Genomic DNA, 15,406 nt, shown 5'->3' with positions numbered 1-15,406 from the left:
ACACATGTACACAGTTCTCTTTCTAAGCATTGAGTGTGTTATGCTGTGTGAGCAGGTTGACAGTGTAAATAAATCACTGACAGCAGAGTTGCATAGGAGGATCCTATGAAGACTGTGTGTGTGTGTGCGAGCCACATTGTGGGTATGTTGGGAGCTCTGTGTAAGAAGCAGCAAGTAAGTGTGTGTGTGTGTGTGTGTGTGTGTGTGTGTGTGTGTGTGTGTGTGTGTGTGTGTGTGTGTGTGTGTGAGGTAATGAACGATCACATGAGGCAGATCAGGGTTATGACCAGTAGAAAAAAGTATTTTTCAGGCAGGAAATAAAAATGTACTGCTCTCAGTCAGTGTTTAAGAGCTGCATGTTGCACCAGCATCTAATGTGTTCATTCATTTTACAAGCCCATTCCTCAGTTGACAAATAGCACAGATGCTTTGGAAATTGCTGTGGTATACGAAGGACAAAACAATTCAGGATTAGCTGTTATTGAAAAAAAAAAGGAATTTCTGTATGGTAAGAGTAAATCCAGTACAGGTCAGACCACTTCACAACTCTGTTTCTGATTTTACCCATAACAGCACGACCCCAGCATGTTTTATGTATATCACAGATAAATGTCTTAGTGTTTGGAAAATTTACATTTGAGCCCTGATCCCTCTGGGACATATATTCACTAAAACACACTTTAAATTGTCTTCTTGTTCTTCTTCTCCAATTTCTATGTAAAGTACAAAAGTACAGCCTCAGTTCAAACCTAAATTGTGATATGAATGTAGGATTTGGGTCTGAAGGTTGTGTTCAAATCCCAGCACTAAACTGCCACTCCTGGGCCCCTGAGCAAGGCCCTTAACCTCATAGCTGTTTATTAGTATGAATACGATAAATGTATATATACATATATAAAATATTTTATTTCATTCTATTCCATACTATTCTTCTCTTTTATATATATCAGGATCAAAAGCAGGGCCCTGGAGCTGTGAGCCATCGTCGCTACTGGCTACACCACCACACTTGTTGTTATACAGTATACAATGTAATTAAAATTTAAATGCGAAATTTACCATATTGAGACAGTAAATACTAAATACACACATACACACGTGCGTGCGCCCTCACACACTCATAAAGACTAAAAGAAGTGTGGGCCCCTATGCAAGAAAAGCCGAGCTTCTTCACACCGGTGTGTGTTTCGTCTCAGTGGACATGACAAGTGTGAGCATCACGCACGCATCTGTGTCTCTCTGTCACAGTGGCATGGATGTGGCACCGCACACACACGCCTCCTGACAGGCCGTGGGTCCGGGCCACGTGTGGAGATCAAGCCCTCCTGCATGCAGATTGTGTTTAAATTATGCGCACCGTGTCAGGTTGTTGTGCTGGCCGTGACACGTGTCACCGAACCGCCGCGTCTCAGCTCGTGCTAACGATGCGTGTGTGCGCGGCCTGCAGCCAGCTACCCCACCCCCGCCCCATCAGCCCCACCGTGTGTGTGTGTGTGTGTGTGTGTGTGTGTGTGTGTGTCACAGACGGAGTGTATTCTGAGTGTCTCACGCAGAAGAGGGTAGACGGACAGCCGTGTCTGTACCTACTGGATAGGGGGTGGTGCTCTAACGAAAGGATAAAAACCAAACCTACACACACACACACACACGCACGTACGCACGCACATGCACACACAAATTGTCAGTCTGTGCATGTGTGTCCAGTGTATCTAATTCAGTGTAAAGCTTCTGTTTTGTACAGGTTACTGACAATTGTAGAGAGAAACGCACACTCCGCACACACAGCATACAATTTTTTTTCACAATCATTTGGAATTATGATCAAACAATGAGGCCAATGAAGTATAAATCAATATATCAACCAATTCGTTTTGGTTGGACTAGGATCCGGATAAAGTACAATGTGTCTAGGATCCTAACACACATAAACACACACTTATATCATTCTTATATTTATTTCAAATCTTCAAATTTCTGAGATTTAAGACACAAACAAGCAAAAGGTCGACGAACGGCACCGAAATGTGTATCCAAACCTTTCAAAATGCCCAAGAAGACTGAACATAGCATACTATTTCATATTTTTTTTCAAATTCTATTCAAATATCATCTGCCGTTAACTCGTTCATCACATGCAAATCGAAAATAAATACGTTTAAACATGAGTTAAAAAGCTTTAAGGTAGAAACAAACCATAAACAGCAGTTTTCGAACTGTAAAGTATATTTCATTTCGGTTGCAATGGCTTAGTGCAGGAAGAATACAGTGCTAGTGGGATTGCCTGACCGAGACTGAGTGCAGAAACGTCTTCAGATATTAGTATCACTAGACACTTATGGCCTGGACGATGGAGAAAAAGTGCAACGACATCCCTGTTCGTCCCTTACAACACGCTAACCCTTCATTCACGCTAGCAAGAAACATGGTACTGATGTTTTTTCTCCAGCTTTGTTAGCGGGTGTGGCCTGTCCATTTTCTATGAAGAAATAGTACCTTATGTACACCATAACCCCCATAACTTGATGGCCACTGATCAGGCATAACATTATGACAACCTGCCTAATATTGTGTTGGTTCCTCTTTTGCTGCCACAACAGTCCGTCGAACATTAAGAGCATGAACTTCTTCAGCAATTTGAGCTACAGGAGCTCGTCTGTTTAATCGGACCACACGGACCAGCCTTTGCTCCCCACATGCATTAATGTGCCTTAACTGCCCACGACCCTGTTGCTGATTCTCCAATGTTCCTTTCTTAACCCACTTTTGATAGACACTGACCACTGCAGACCGGGAACAGCTCACAAGGGCTACAGTTTTGGAGATGCTCTGACCCAGTCATCTAGCTATTAAAATTTGGCCCCTTGACAAACTCGTGCGAATCCTTACGCTTGCCCATTTTTCCAGATTCTAACACGTCAAATTTGAGAACAAAATGTTCACTTGCTTGTCTAATATATCCCACCTACTAACAGGTGCCATGATGAACAGATAATGAGTGTTATTCGCCACGGCTTGCTCATCAGGGACAAATTCACACCATTCACCTTAACTGTTGATTTGTGTAAAGCTGCTTTGAGACAATGTCTGTTGTGAAAAGCGCTATACAAATAAACTTTACTTGACTTGACTTATTCACTTCACCGCTCAAGACGTTATAATGTCATAATATTATGCCTGATCGGTTTATATGCTTAAGGTTGGATTGCTGCATGGATTTTGTAAAGGAAATAGCATGGATTTATCTGTCACTGCATCAGAACTCGTTTGCATAAACTGTAGAAAATATCGTACGAGGAATGCAGTGGTCATATATTGCTTTTTTCACTCGCTAGTGTGAATGTAGGAGAACAAAAACCAGAGGGTCCTCCGATGACTCAATGAGTCAAACGGCATTCTCTATTCTTTTCTTCACCTCGGCGACATCTTGGCCATTTCCTTGAGGCTAAAGCCAAGGTGAGATTCCAGATGGTTAATGTAAGCAGAAGGAGTCTTAAATTTCGAATCGCACTCTCCGCAAAGGAACAACGGATTTCTGGAGTCTAGGTTCTTCAGAAACTTGGTCCCGCCTGTTCTCCGGAGCTGGTACTTCACATTAGCAAGCCAGTGGGAGACGGTGGGCATTAAAAGACCGGTGAACTTGCAGATTTTCACACGTTCGTGGGGACAGAGATCGGTTACAGTGTAGCAACCTTCCGGCGTCTGTCGCAGACTTGATGCAAACTCAGCCTGAAGAATGAGAAGGTGCTGAGGGTTCCAGTTTGACTGGCGACCCTTATGTTTCTGCACAAACGTAAGGTTCTCTGTCATATCCTCACATGAGCTTCCATCTATGTCAGATTTTGCTAAAAGGCAAGATGGAGTAGAGGACTTGGGAGTGAGCTGACTAGTGAGGCTCTGCACCATGTCTGAGATGTCCATTAGGGCATTTTCTCGTAGGTTTAGAGAATCTGACAGAGGACAGAATCTTTCATTAGTTTTGCTGTTTGTAACTTTGTGGCTGCTGGGATTAATAACGCTTTCTTGACTGACGCTTCCAGGGCTGCTTTTGCATTTTCTGAGATCTATAGGCTGGTCAGTGTTCTCGTAGAACTCTGCATGAAGCATTCCATTTTGCTCATTAGATGAAGAATGGAATGCAGTTTGGTCCTCCATCCTGTTGCTAAACTTAGATAACACTGAAAGAGAATCAGAGGAGGACGTGACTTCCTTAGCTGTTTTGGGAAGATGTGTGTTCACAACTAATTGTAGTGAACTAAGGGGACTGATGAAAGGCCCCTCAGATGAATGATCATGAACCATCTTTAAACTGTGGCAATTATCGATGGGTGATTTGCATAGTTCTTGACTATAAATCTCATTCTGGCTTTGAACTGGCATCTCCACAGGTTCCACTTTGCAAAAACCTCCATTTTCTGTTGCATCAAAACCATTTTTGTTTTCTCTTGGTAATGGTGATGTTAATTTGGCTGCATCTGCACTCCCCATCCTTCCTTCCCTCTCTTTCTTCCCCAGGGTCTTTCCTGAGACCTTGGCCACCAGCTCTTCCATGGTAGATACACTGTTCCTGAGTGACAGGGGCACTGATTGTCTTGAGGGGGAGTAAATTAATAATCCAGGATCAGGTTCAAGTGGGTTGCTGTTAATGACCGCCTGCACATTTTGAACCCCAGGAGGAAGTAACGATGTCTTTGCAGCTCCCTGAAGTTGATAAGCGGCGTGGATGCTGGAGTATCCTCCCCAGGTAGGTGTTCCTGTCTGAGCCTTATTGATGGCACTAGACACTGTGTTCTCTAGAGACTTTAGAATATCCAATCCTGCTTTAGCAGTCTCCTCAAAGTCTTCCTCTCTTAGGTACTTGTTTGGCATGGAATCCAAACTGACCTCTTCCATTTCCTCCTTGATCTTTTTCTGCACAGGTTCACTAACATCTTTCAAATCCTTCCTGGCCTCTGAGCCAGAAGACAGCGCAGGGGACACGGACTGGAGTTTAACAATAGGAGTTGTCGGAGGTAATGGAATTGACTGTATTCTTTCCTCAACACATTCTTCCAACACTAGCTGCTTTCCTTTCCTCAGTGTAGTGTTGGTGACCTTCAGGAAGTGACCCGTGAGCATCATGTGGGCTGTGAGTTGCTGCAGAGTATCATGCGAGCTCCCGCACTCCATGCACTTTAGGATTTGTGCTTTGCGTTCCTCAAATTGCCACGTGTAGCTTGCACCGTTCTGGTATCCGTAGCGATTGTTTGGTGTAACGTAAGGATTAACAGTGGCCTTCATCTGAACCATTGAAGCCACTCTACTGGAGCATGTAATTGACTTCGGGGAACACGGTGATGTTGAGGAATCATGAAATAACCTTTTTTTTGCTGCTGGCACCAGTTTGTTGGCCAAGGCTGGCATGGGCTCCTTTAGAGGCACTTTCTGGTAATGCTTAGTCTTAATCATGTGGACACTTAAGTCCTGTAATGACTCAAATGAGTGGCCACAGAACATGCATTTTAGCACTTTCTGGGCATCGTCTTTGCCCTCCATTTCCAACAATGAACGCTTTCGTGGCTTGGACCAGTGTTTGCCGTTATTTTCTTCTTCTTTCTCTTGGTTGTCATCATGGTAATGACCAGTATTGCTCATGTGAACTGTAAGACCTACTAGTGTGTCATATGCAGCACTGCAGTCCTTGCATTTAAACTTGCTAGCGCCGGTCAAAACCGAGCCATAGAGTTTGTGGTTTTGCCGGTAAAGCTGCACTGTGCTAAAAAGGCTCGACTCTGCTGCTAAGTGCTGATGGGCTTGTTGGAGCGTTTTGGCAACAGCTGCCTGATGCCAGTCATATACTACTCCGGCACCATTAGAAGCTTTGCCATTATTAACTGTGCAGCCGTTCGAACTGCCTTCTGCCCTTCCATTAAGGATACCTCGATTGTGGTTGCTTGGTCTGTTCATTATGAAAGTGGCATTTGTACTCCCTACGCTAGCTGCTCCAGATGTCGCTGACCTGGTTTTCATGATATTCATCACAACATTAGACCAGGAAGCATCAGAGATCAGGTGCGCACACACGCCTTTCGTTTGCGCCAGGTTATCCAGAACGCCGTTATTCGAGCCTTTTAGCGCCTCGTCCTCTTCGTGTCCTTCTTTCGAAGAAACACTCTTAAAATCAGGAATCTGATCGCTTGCGTCACTGAGTGGGGAAAGATAGCCAGTATCTGGGATGGTGAAATTACTATTAGGGGAGTCCTGGAATCTCCGAGACTCTTTCGCGTCCTCTTCTTCATTGTATATGCACTCTCCGTCGTCTTCCAAGACAGGGCTGTCACCTTGAAGTCGCTCTTCTTCCAACGTAGCTGCTTCCATCTCGACCAATGGAAGGTAGGCTGAGAAAATGAGAGACAGAGAAAGAAAAATCAGTCCAAGTAAACAATGTATTAAAGCAATTTCTTGTTTTTGTTTTTTTTCCTGTAGCTTTAAGGCACGCAATTTACGGTTTCATTAATTTTTGCTACATTTATATTGTTGCCCATAAAATCACCTCATACATAATATCCTGAGCTTTGACAAGTGCAATAAGCAGGAACATAATTAGCACACGCTTTGACTCGCTAATATGCATGCATAATCAATGACCATCGCTTCTGGTGCTTAATCCATATACACAAACTAACAAAAAAATGTCTTGAAAGAGCAAAAGAGACAGAAAGGGCGATGTGTTGTTTCTTGTACTACCTTTTCTTCGACCGGCTCTATGGTGATACGTATACGTGTGTGTGTCTGTGTCTTAGCATCAGTCTCTCCTGATGGAACAGATGTGCTGATGAAACTGTTAAGTACACCTGATGTAGTGTTGCTGGAAACACTGACTCAAGGTGCCAGGAGTCTTGAGGTGATTCGCTGGTAAATATGTTTTTATCCCCTTATGTTTACACGACTTTATAGAATTTCTTGGAATCTGGTAAAGGGTTATGCTGTGTTGCATGACGTTTAAATAAACGCATGAGTAATCTTATAAAAACACACACACACACACACAAGTGTGAAATAAAATACAGTTCAAGGTGATGGCTAAAACAGAGCCATCTGCAGTGGTCAGACATCACCTGTCACATCTCTCTCTCTTTCTCTTTCTTTCTCTCTCTCTCTCTCTCTCTCTCTCACACACTCACACACACACACACACACACACACACACGCACAATGCTGTCTAACAGGGATGGATAAAATTCATACAATTCATAAATTCATATTCATTCATGGCATAAAAGTTAATAATGTGATACATTGATTCAAAAAATGTCAATCGCATACAAGTAGGCATTTGTATTGCGATGCAACGTTTTTAACACATTTGCATCTATAACAAACTATTTATTTATATATAAATATTAGTAGATGCACCACATTTATATTATTTAGAAAGTGACCTATAATTTGTAGATATTTTATTCGTAGTTTGATTTCTCCTCGCTAAACGGCATCTCAAGCGCGTTCCCGGAGCACCACTGCTGCTACGTGAATATAACGTGTTACAACACTGCCGAGACCGAGGCGTGTCCTGAGAGTCACACAGCATATAGATTAACATGGCAGAGGTAGAGCTGCATCCTTTCCTGTTCCAGCAGTTCCTGGTTTTATTTCATCTTTTTCTTTTTGCACTACAAAGGCTTGTTTGTGAAAGGGCCATGCGTAAGAATTCAGGAGACACTTAAGTACATATATGATTTGCTGCCTGATTGATCCAAAGAAATAAAAGCAAACTATTTGTACCATATTGAATTGCAAAGCATAATTTATTTTTTTTTCATTGCATCGTATTTCATTGAATCGCATTCTGCTGAATCGAATCGAAATCGGATCGCATCTCATGGGTAGCTGCTTCATATGTATCCTTAATGTATTTAAATAATGTATAAATTAGCTATTTATCGAAATTCTATTAGCATTGGTTGGAGTTATGGACATGTACATCCGCACTGTCTAAGCAAACTGTATTATAATATCTAACAATAAACTACTTTAACGATATATCGACGATTTGTTTCACTTCCTAATTACACTATTACAGTTATGACTAGAAGAAAAAGAGGTGGGAGAAAGACGGATGAAGTGAGAGAGACAAGCAAAACGATTATTTGTGTATTTGTGAATATATGACCTTGGAGTAATGATGATGAAGATGATGAATGTGTGGATGAAACTCCACTGAGATGCCGATTTATGTGAGAGTATGTGTTTTATGATGCTTTCTGTGTTACATCACCGTAGAGAGAGATGGGTATTATATTTCACCTCCAAACCCAGAGGAGCACGCTCCAGCTGAGACACACACACACACACACACACACACACACACACCAATTACACTGTCCCTAACAAGCTCATTAAGTGATGTCCTGTTCGAATTTCAAGTTTGGAAGTCCAGGCAAAATTACAGCTTGGTGAAACCACAGCAGAGCCCGATTTGTGTTGTTCCAGTTCAACATCACTTTCATTAACGACATAAAAGAAGTAACCGGATGCCAGTGTGGTGGTTTGGACCAACCAAACCCAGCACTGAACTCAATCCTAATACATAAGGCATTCAAATTCATCGACAAACATTTCTAAACAAATCCAAATCCTGCCTAAACAAATTGAAAAGCCATCCAAATCAAGCCAAAAGCACACCAAAACACAATCCCTACTCATGCCAAGGTATCTCAACCTACACCTCGACACAGCCACAGTCACGTACAGGATTAATCCCTCCATCTCACCATCAAGTGAAATCTTTTCATCTCTGATTACACCTAAAAGCGCGAGCCACAACTGTAAAAACACACACTTTTAGAGTGTGATGGGATTATTGTGTGAAGTGTTTTGCATGTGGATATCATTCACACACGCACCCCCCCCCCCCCACCAAAAAAAAAAAAGAACAAACACCAAAGGCAGAGAGCGAGAGAAAAAGACAGAGGGAGACAAACAGTGAGACCAGTGAGAACACCAAAGAGACAAAGAGACAGAGAGAGGTCGAGAAAGCAAGACAATAAACACATGCAGAAACACTGTTTGAAAACATGTAATGCAAAATGCATGAGATCTTATTGAACACACACACACACACACACACACACACACACACACACACACACACACAGCTTTCTGTTTCCATCATGTAAATGTGTAGAGCAAGCATCAGCAGCCACAGATGTTGTGGGTTGCATAGGGCTCTGCCTGAATGCCTACTGATAAATGTTCAATTACCCTCTCATTTACAGCCATTCACACACACACACACACACACACACACACACACACACACACACACACACACACACACACACACACACACACGGTAGCAATAATAATAATAATAATAATAATAATAATAATAATAATAATATTAAAAAGAAATTGCTATTAAATCCATAATAATAATAATAATTATTATTACATTTATTATGTTATTTAATATTTTTATAATATAATATAATATTTATAAAAGTATTAAATTTGTTTTTATTACATTTTAAGGATAGGAATTGAATAATAATAATAAATTATTTTAATTTAATAAAGAATTAATTATTATAATAATAATAATTATTATTATTATGATAAATTCCTCTCCTTAATTGAATGCAAATAAAAAAAAAAATTCTTTTTTGAACAAAATCTAGAACAGAATTATAAATGTATAATCTGCTACATTTCTACACCCTCGGTGTTCAAATTCATGTTTCATTTTATTAAACAGTGCCTTCATATTCATATTCATTATAATCCACTATAGAAAAACCTTACTGATTCGGCTTCTCATGTAATTAAGTTCTTTAACACAATGATTTGCAGAAGACTCGGGACCTAATTTCAAATTATTTTCGCCAGAAATATCGTATGTATATATACAGGATGTATTGTAGGATAAACTGGAATTTTATGCACAAATAAAATATTTACAAAAAATGTTTTTTTTTGGTTTAGACTATGTTTTATCTAATTTAATGTAGAAAATTATTTTTTAGGAAAAAAACCCAACATTTTATAAACTAACATGTAAAACGTGTTTGATTTCAATACCGAGTCAATTTCGAATATAACGTGGGTTATAATGAGCAGTTGGAATAGAAGCTGTTATCTTATTAATATTATAGTTTCATTATTATATTATCATTATATTATTAATAGTTAAAAGTGATTTTAAAACAAGATGAGAGAAAGAAAAGGAAGAAGAAGAAGATTCATGGACCATCCTGTATTAATTTTTTTTGCACAGAAAAATAATGAACAATAATCTGTTTTTTATGTTTATAATAGATGTAGATGTATTAAATGAATTGTCCTGCCTGCAAAAGTCTCTGCATTCGTTACATTGAGCTGCATTGATATGTGCCTTTGGTCCAGTGTCGGATTTTATGGTTGATCTAAAAGACCTTCATGTTTATGTTCTGTAAGGTATATTTAATGCACACACAGGAGTATGAGCGAGGCCTGCTACACGAAAGCTGGAATCCTCTTTGTTCCAGATATTACTGCACATCTAGTGTCGCACGTGATTATTAAAAGTTTTCGTTAACATTTCCTGTCGACTAACAGGGCCGGAATAGAGGTGCAATATGCATACTGAGGTGTGTGATCATACAGGACCATATTTTTCAATGATCGTCAGCCCAAATAATTTCACACGAGTTTAAAGAAATCTCAATGTGAGGAGATTTAAAAAAAAAAATTTTCTCTGAACAAAAAAGTCAATTTATGCATCAAGGCTACATTTTTAATTTGCTTATTAATAGCAATAATATGTTACTTATAACACCAACGATTATAACAATAGACGTTGATCAGATGATTTTGCGACTGCATTCGTAATATCAAGGTCAAACTAAAGAGTATCAGGTCCTTCCCTTATAATTGTCTTTCCACTCATCACTTGGTCTCGAATCTGGAAATTTGCATAAAGCCACACTGTCACAAACACGACACTTTTTTCTGTTCTGCTGAAATTAAAATAGAAATTATAATTCTGTATAAGTGTATTTCCCCCCAAAAGCCTTGTTTTTTTCATGTACTTCAGCATGGTCTCAAACTTGCAACCAGATTTGTATCCAGAAACAACAACAAAGGTCAATATTAGGGGTAAGAGTGCAGGTTTACAGCTCATACCTTTTCTTACAAATTAATTTATATAAAATGTAATGAAATGCAACCGCAAAGAGCCGGTGCTGTTGCTGTTGTTGCCCTTGTTCACCCCACCTTCCCAATCAAACACCACTTTAATCATGGCTGTGAGGCCATAAAATCTAAAATGGAATAAGGTTTGCACAAAAAAATAATAATATATGGACAAAATCTAAGGGAAAATCTATAATAATGTTGTATGTTGCTTCATAATTTATGTTTGGAAACTTTTAATTCTTTCAATAAATTTAATATAGAAAATTTTATTAAATTTCAAGTTTTGACTTGGGGCAAAAACTAGGCCCGGCAAAAAAAAGCGCAATTTATTTTCAGTATCTGAATATAACACAAAAAATTGCAAACAACATAAAAAATGTAAGAGAAATAGCATCGAATTGATTTCGAGCAAAACACGTGCCAATTCCAATTTATAGCTAAGTACATTTGTGTTTTACTTATATTTACTTTATTTACTTATGCACTTATTTTCCTGTTTTACACACAAACTTGAAGAATTCTATCTATCTATCTATCTATCTATCTATCTATCTATCTATCTATCTATCTATCTATCAAATACATAGAAATACACACACACACACACTAAGAATTCTATCTATCTATCTATCTATCTATCTATCTATCTATCTATCTATCTATCTATCTATCATCAAGTACATAGAAATACACACACACACACACACACACACACACACACACACACACACACACTTACACACTAAGAATTCTATCTATCTATCTATCTATCTATCTATCTATCTATCTATCTATCTATCTATCTATCTATCTATCTATCTATCTATCTATCTATCTAAGTACATAGAAATACACACACACACACACACACACACACACACACACACACACACACATACATACATACATATATATATATATATATATATATATATATATATATATATATATATATATATATATATATATATATATATATATATATATATATATATATATATATATATATATATATATTGACAGTAAGGCGGTGTGTACCTGCAGCTTTCCTGGGTTCTTTCTGTTTTCTCCTCGCCATCCTTCCCTCTGTGCAAATCTTCTTATGTAGGAATCACGACAACGCACACAACACACACACACACAGGCTCACTCTTTAAGTCAACGCAACATAAACAAAAGCAAGAACAACCAAAAAAAGTATAACAAATCAATAAAGCAAACTCCACTAAAGTTCACTCCTCTGTGCGTAAAGCGCGCTGCGCTGCGGTGCTGTGCGGTGCGTAAAGCGCGCTGCGCTGCGGTTTTTTTCCTCATCCGAACAGGATCAGCGCTTTAAAACATCTCACATGGGATCATGGCAGACTGATTAAGTGTCATCCTCCTCCTCATCGTCCTCCTCCTCATCAATGTCATCATCAACGAAGAGGGAAAAAAGCGGACAAAAATGAGGACTCCGCCACCAACCGGAATGAAGGGGAGGGGGTAAAAACTTTTAGAGCTTCTTTTATCCGCTGGTCCTTTAAACGTTGCTATATTAGACCAATAGTTTACAAATATCCTTTTATATATATATATATATATATATATATATATATATATATATATATATATATATATATATATATATATATATATATATATATATACATATATAGAAATAGTGTTAACTGCGGTAACAACTGAGTGTGTGTGTGTGTGTGTGTGTGTGGAATCCGTGCTAATGGCTCAGGTTCGCACGTGCACATTTACACTCATATACACACACACACGCGCACAAACACCTCGAGCCTTTCCCTGAGTTACACTCCTCCTACTGCTTATTTATATTTACACCGACTTGAATATATTTATGTATTTGTATTGGTTTATTGGCCTCAGATGGATGATTTGTATTAAATTCTGGGTGTTGATTTACAAGCCAACCTGCTTGATTAAAAAAAGAAAAAAAAAAATTGCAAACGATTGTGGATTGTTTTATTAAAATATGAATGCATGCATGCATATAATTTTGGGGGTTTGTGTTTTACCAAAACAGAATAATAAAAAAAAAAGATAATCAAACCCTGTGAACAAGTGTCCTCGCCACATAAAGTGCATGTGTGCAACCTGGTGCAAACAGTGCAAAGACAACACAAGACAGTTCAAGACAACACAAGACAGTGCAAAGACAACACAAGACAGTGCAAAGACAACGCAAGACAGTGCAAAGACAACACAAGACAGTGCAAAGACAACACAATGACAGTTCAAGACAACACAAGACAGTGCAAAGACAACGCATGACAGTGCAAAGACAACGCAAGACAGTTCAAGACAACACAAGACAGTGCAAAGACAACGCCAGACAGTGCAGGACAACACAAGACGATGCAGGACAACACAAGACAGTCTAAGACAACACAAGACAGTGCAAAGACAACACAAGACAGTGCAGGACAACACAAGACAGTGCAGGACAACACAAGACAGTTCAAGACAACACAAGACAGTGCAAAGACAATGCTAGACAGTGCAAAGACAACACAAGACAGTGCAGGACAACACAAGATGATGCAAGACAACACAAGACAGTGCAGGACAACACAAGACAGTTCAAGACAACACAAGACAGTTTAAGACAACACAGGACAGTGCAAAGGCAACACACAAAATAGCAATATAGCAGCAGTTCAGGAAAGATGTGCAAAAATGGCATTTAAACAGTTTGTAGTTTGTAGTAATGATGTGCCTGATTTAGTCTGATTTATATTAAGTTTGTAATCTTGTGTACCAGTGTAGATTTATTCATTGCTAGAGACTCAAAGCACTTTTGTACGTTGATCTGGATAAGGGCGTCTGTTTAATGCCGCAAATGTAAATGTACTAAAAGTTGCATGATTGTATACAAGCACACGTTTCCACTTAAGGTGCGAAGTAACATAAAGCAATATTTGTAATAAATTTTACTATCAGACAACCATCTTTTACTGGACACGTATAACCTGGTTGGTGCTGTAAAAACCTAGAAACCAAGAAAACCTTCCAGCTACTTGGGGGTTCAAAGAAACATATTTGCATATGCAATTAGAGGAAGCAGTGAGAATTATGTGGTTGAATTGGCCATCCAGATTTCCTGAAGCAGCAAAAATGTATGTAATGTCCATCAGGAAGGGCTTGGTGCTCAGGTCTAACAGAAGAGTCCTTTTTTGACAGATGAACAGTTGGTCTGAGAATCTGACAGCCACTATCCAGTTTAGCATAGGGCACTACAAGCAATGCTTAGCATGCGGTTTGGCACGGAACACCTCAAGATAAATCTGTTGATGTGCACAGGGAAGATTGACCTTGACCAGAAATCCTAGGTTCAACCAGTACAATGTCTTCAAGGACAATCTCCAATCTCCATCTTAGCAGCAGAATGTGTAGTTTTTGTATTTTTGTTTGAAACTGAGTAGAAAAATGCTCTCAGCTCCCAAGACCTAGAAATCTCAGTTTGAGATTTCAAGATCCCAGAATTCGGTTCAAGATCCAGATCTAAAGGAAGAAATGACTCAGTTTTTCATTCCACTTTGAGAAGCAGCTTTGCAAGGGAATGAACAACGTTCTCCAGCCTCTGACAAATCAACAGTGGAAAACCAAAGTCTTTCTCTTCCATCTCAGTAGAGAGTAGAAAATGGAAATATTTTATTTCTTCAGTTTTGGTGATGTTCAGGGTTGTATTTTAGGTCTCAGGGACAGTAGATGTATTGCATACGCTGGCTGTGTGGAAAAATTGCTGTGCATTTCTGCAAAAAATTATATACCTTTTTAATAGTAATTATGCAATATACTGATTTTCAAATCAAATCAAATTTTATTTGTCACATACACATACATACAGGGTACGACATGCAGTGAAATGCTTTTGACGACGGTCCAGCATGAGGAAATAGAATGGGGAGAAAAATAAAACAAAGAAAAAGAAGGCAGATAAATAAACTATAAAAACTATATATCGAATATAAGAATATATAAAGTATATCTAAGATGTATATGAGAGAAAAAGATGTATATACAAAAATATGCTTATGGCAGTAAGCAGTAAAACAGTATACAACAGTAAACAATAGTAAACAATAGTAAACAATTAAATAAAAAAATACATTAAATACAATAAAAATTAATTTAAAAATAGTAAACAATTTGTTTGTGTTATTTTATTGTATTCCCTGTTTGGTTGCTTTGTTGACAGGAAGAGGAAGTGAGTTGGTCCGTTACAAGAGCATAGGGACCTTTA

At 38.8% G+C, this 15,406-nt stretch overlaps 1 protein-coding gene across 1 annotated transcript; it reads right to left on the bottom strand.

Annotated features, from left to right (window-relative positions):
* Positions 1 to 1,942: 1,942 nt before the first annotated feature.
* Positions 1,943 to 12,670, bottom strand: LOC310717140 (teashirt homolog 1-like). Its single transcript, XM_083524824.1, has 3 exons — positions 12,190 to 12,670; positions 3,142 to 6,374; positions 1,943 to 3,011 (listed from the first exon to the last, which is right to left on the bottom strand). Exons 1-2 carry the CDS (start codon positions 12,227 to 12,229, stop codon positions 3,409 to 3,411), a joined length of 3,006 nt encoding a protein of 1,001 aa, XP_083380950.1. The 5' UTR covers positions 12,230 to 12,670; the 3' UTR covers positions 1,943 to 3,011; positions 3,142 to 3,408.
* Between the last annotated feature and the right edge of the window lie 2,736 nt (positions 12,671 to 15,406).

The sequence above is a fragment of the Silurus aristotelis genome (assembly GCF_946808225.1).
Source record: "Silurus aristotelis genome assembly, chromosome: 22".
NCBI classification, from domain to species: Eukaryota; Metazoa; Chordata; class Actinopteri; order Siluriformes; family Siluridae; genus Silurus; species Silurus aristotelis.
Note: the sequence above shows the minus strand (reverse complement) of the source record. Positions and strands in the feature narration are given on the sequence as shown.

Excerpts from the sequence above, each read along its gene's own strand:
- LOC310717140 (XM_083524824.1), bottom strand. The coding sequence starts at position 12,229 with ATGGCGAGGAGAAAACAGAAAGAACCCAGGAAAGCTGCAG. Across the intron at positions 6,375-12,189 it reads AGAACCCAGGAAAGCTGCAG|CCTACCTTCCATTGGTCGAG; the intron begins GTACACACCGCC and ends TCATTTTCTCAG.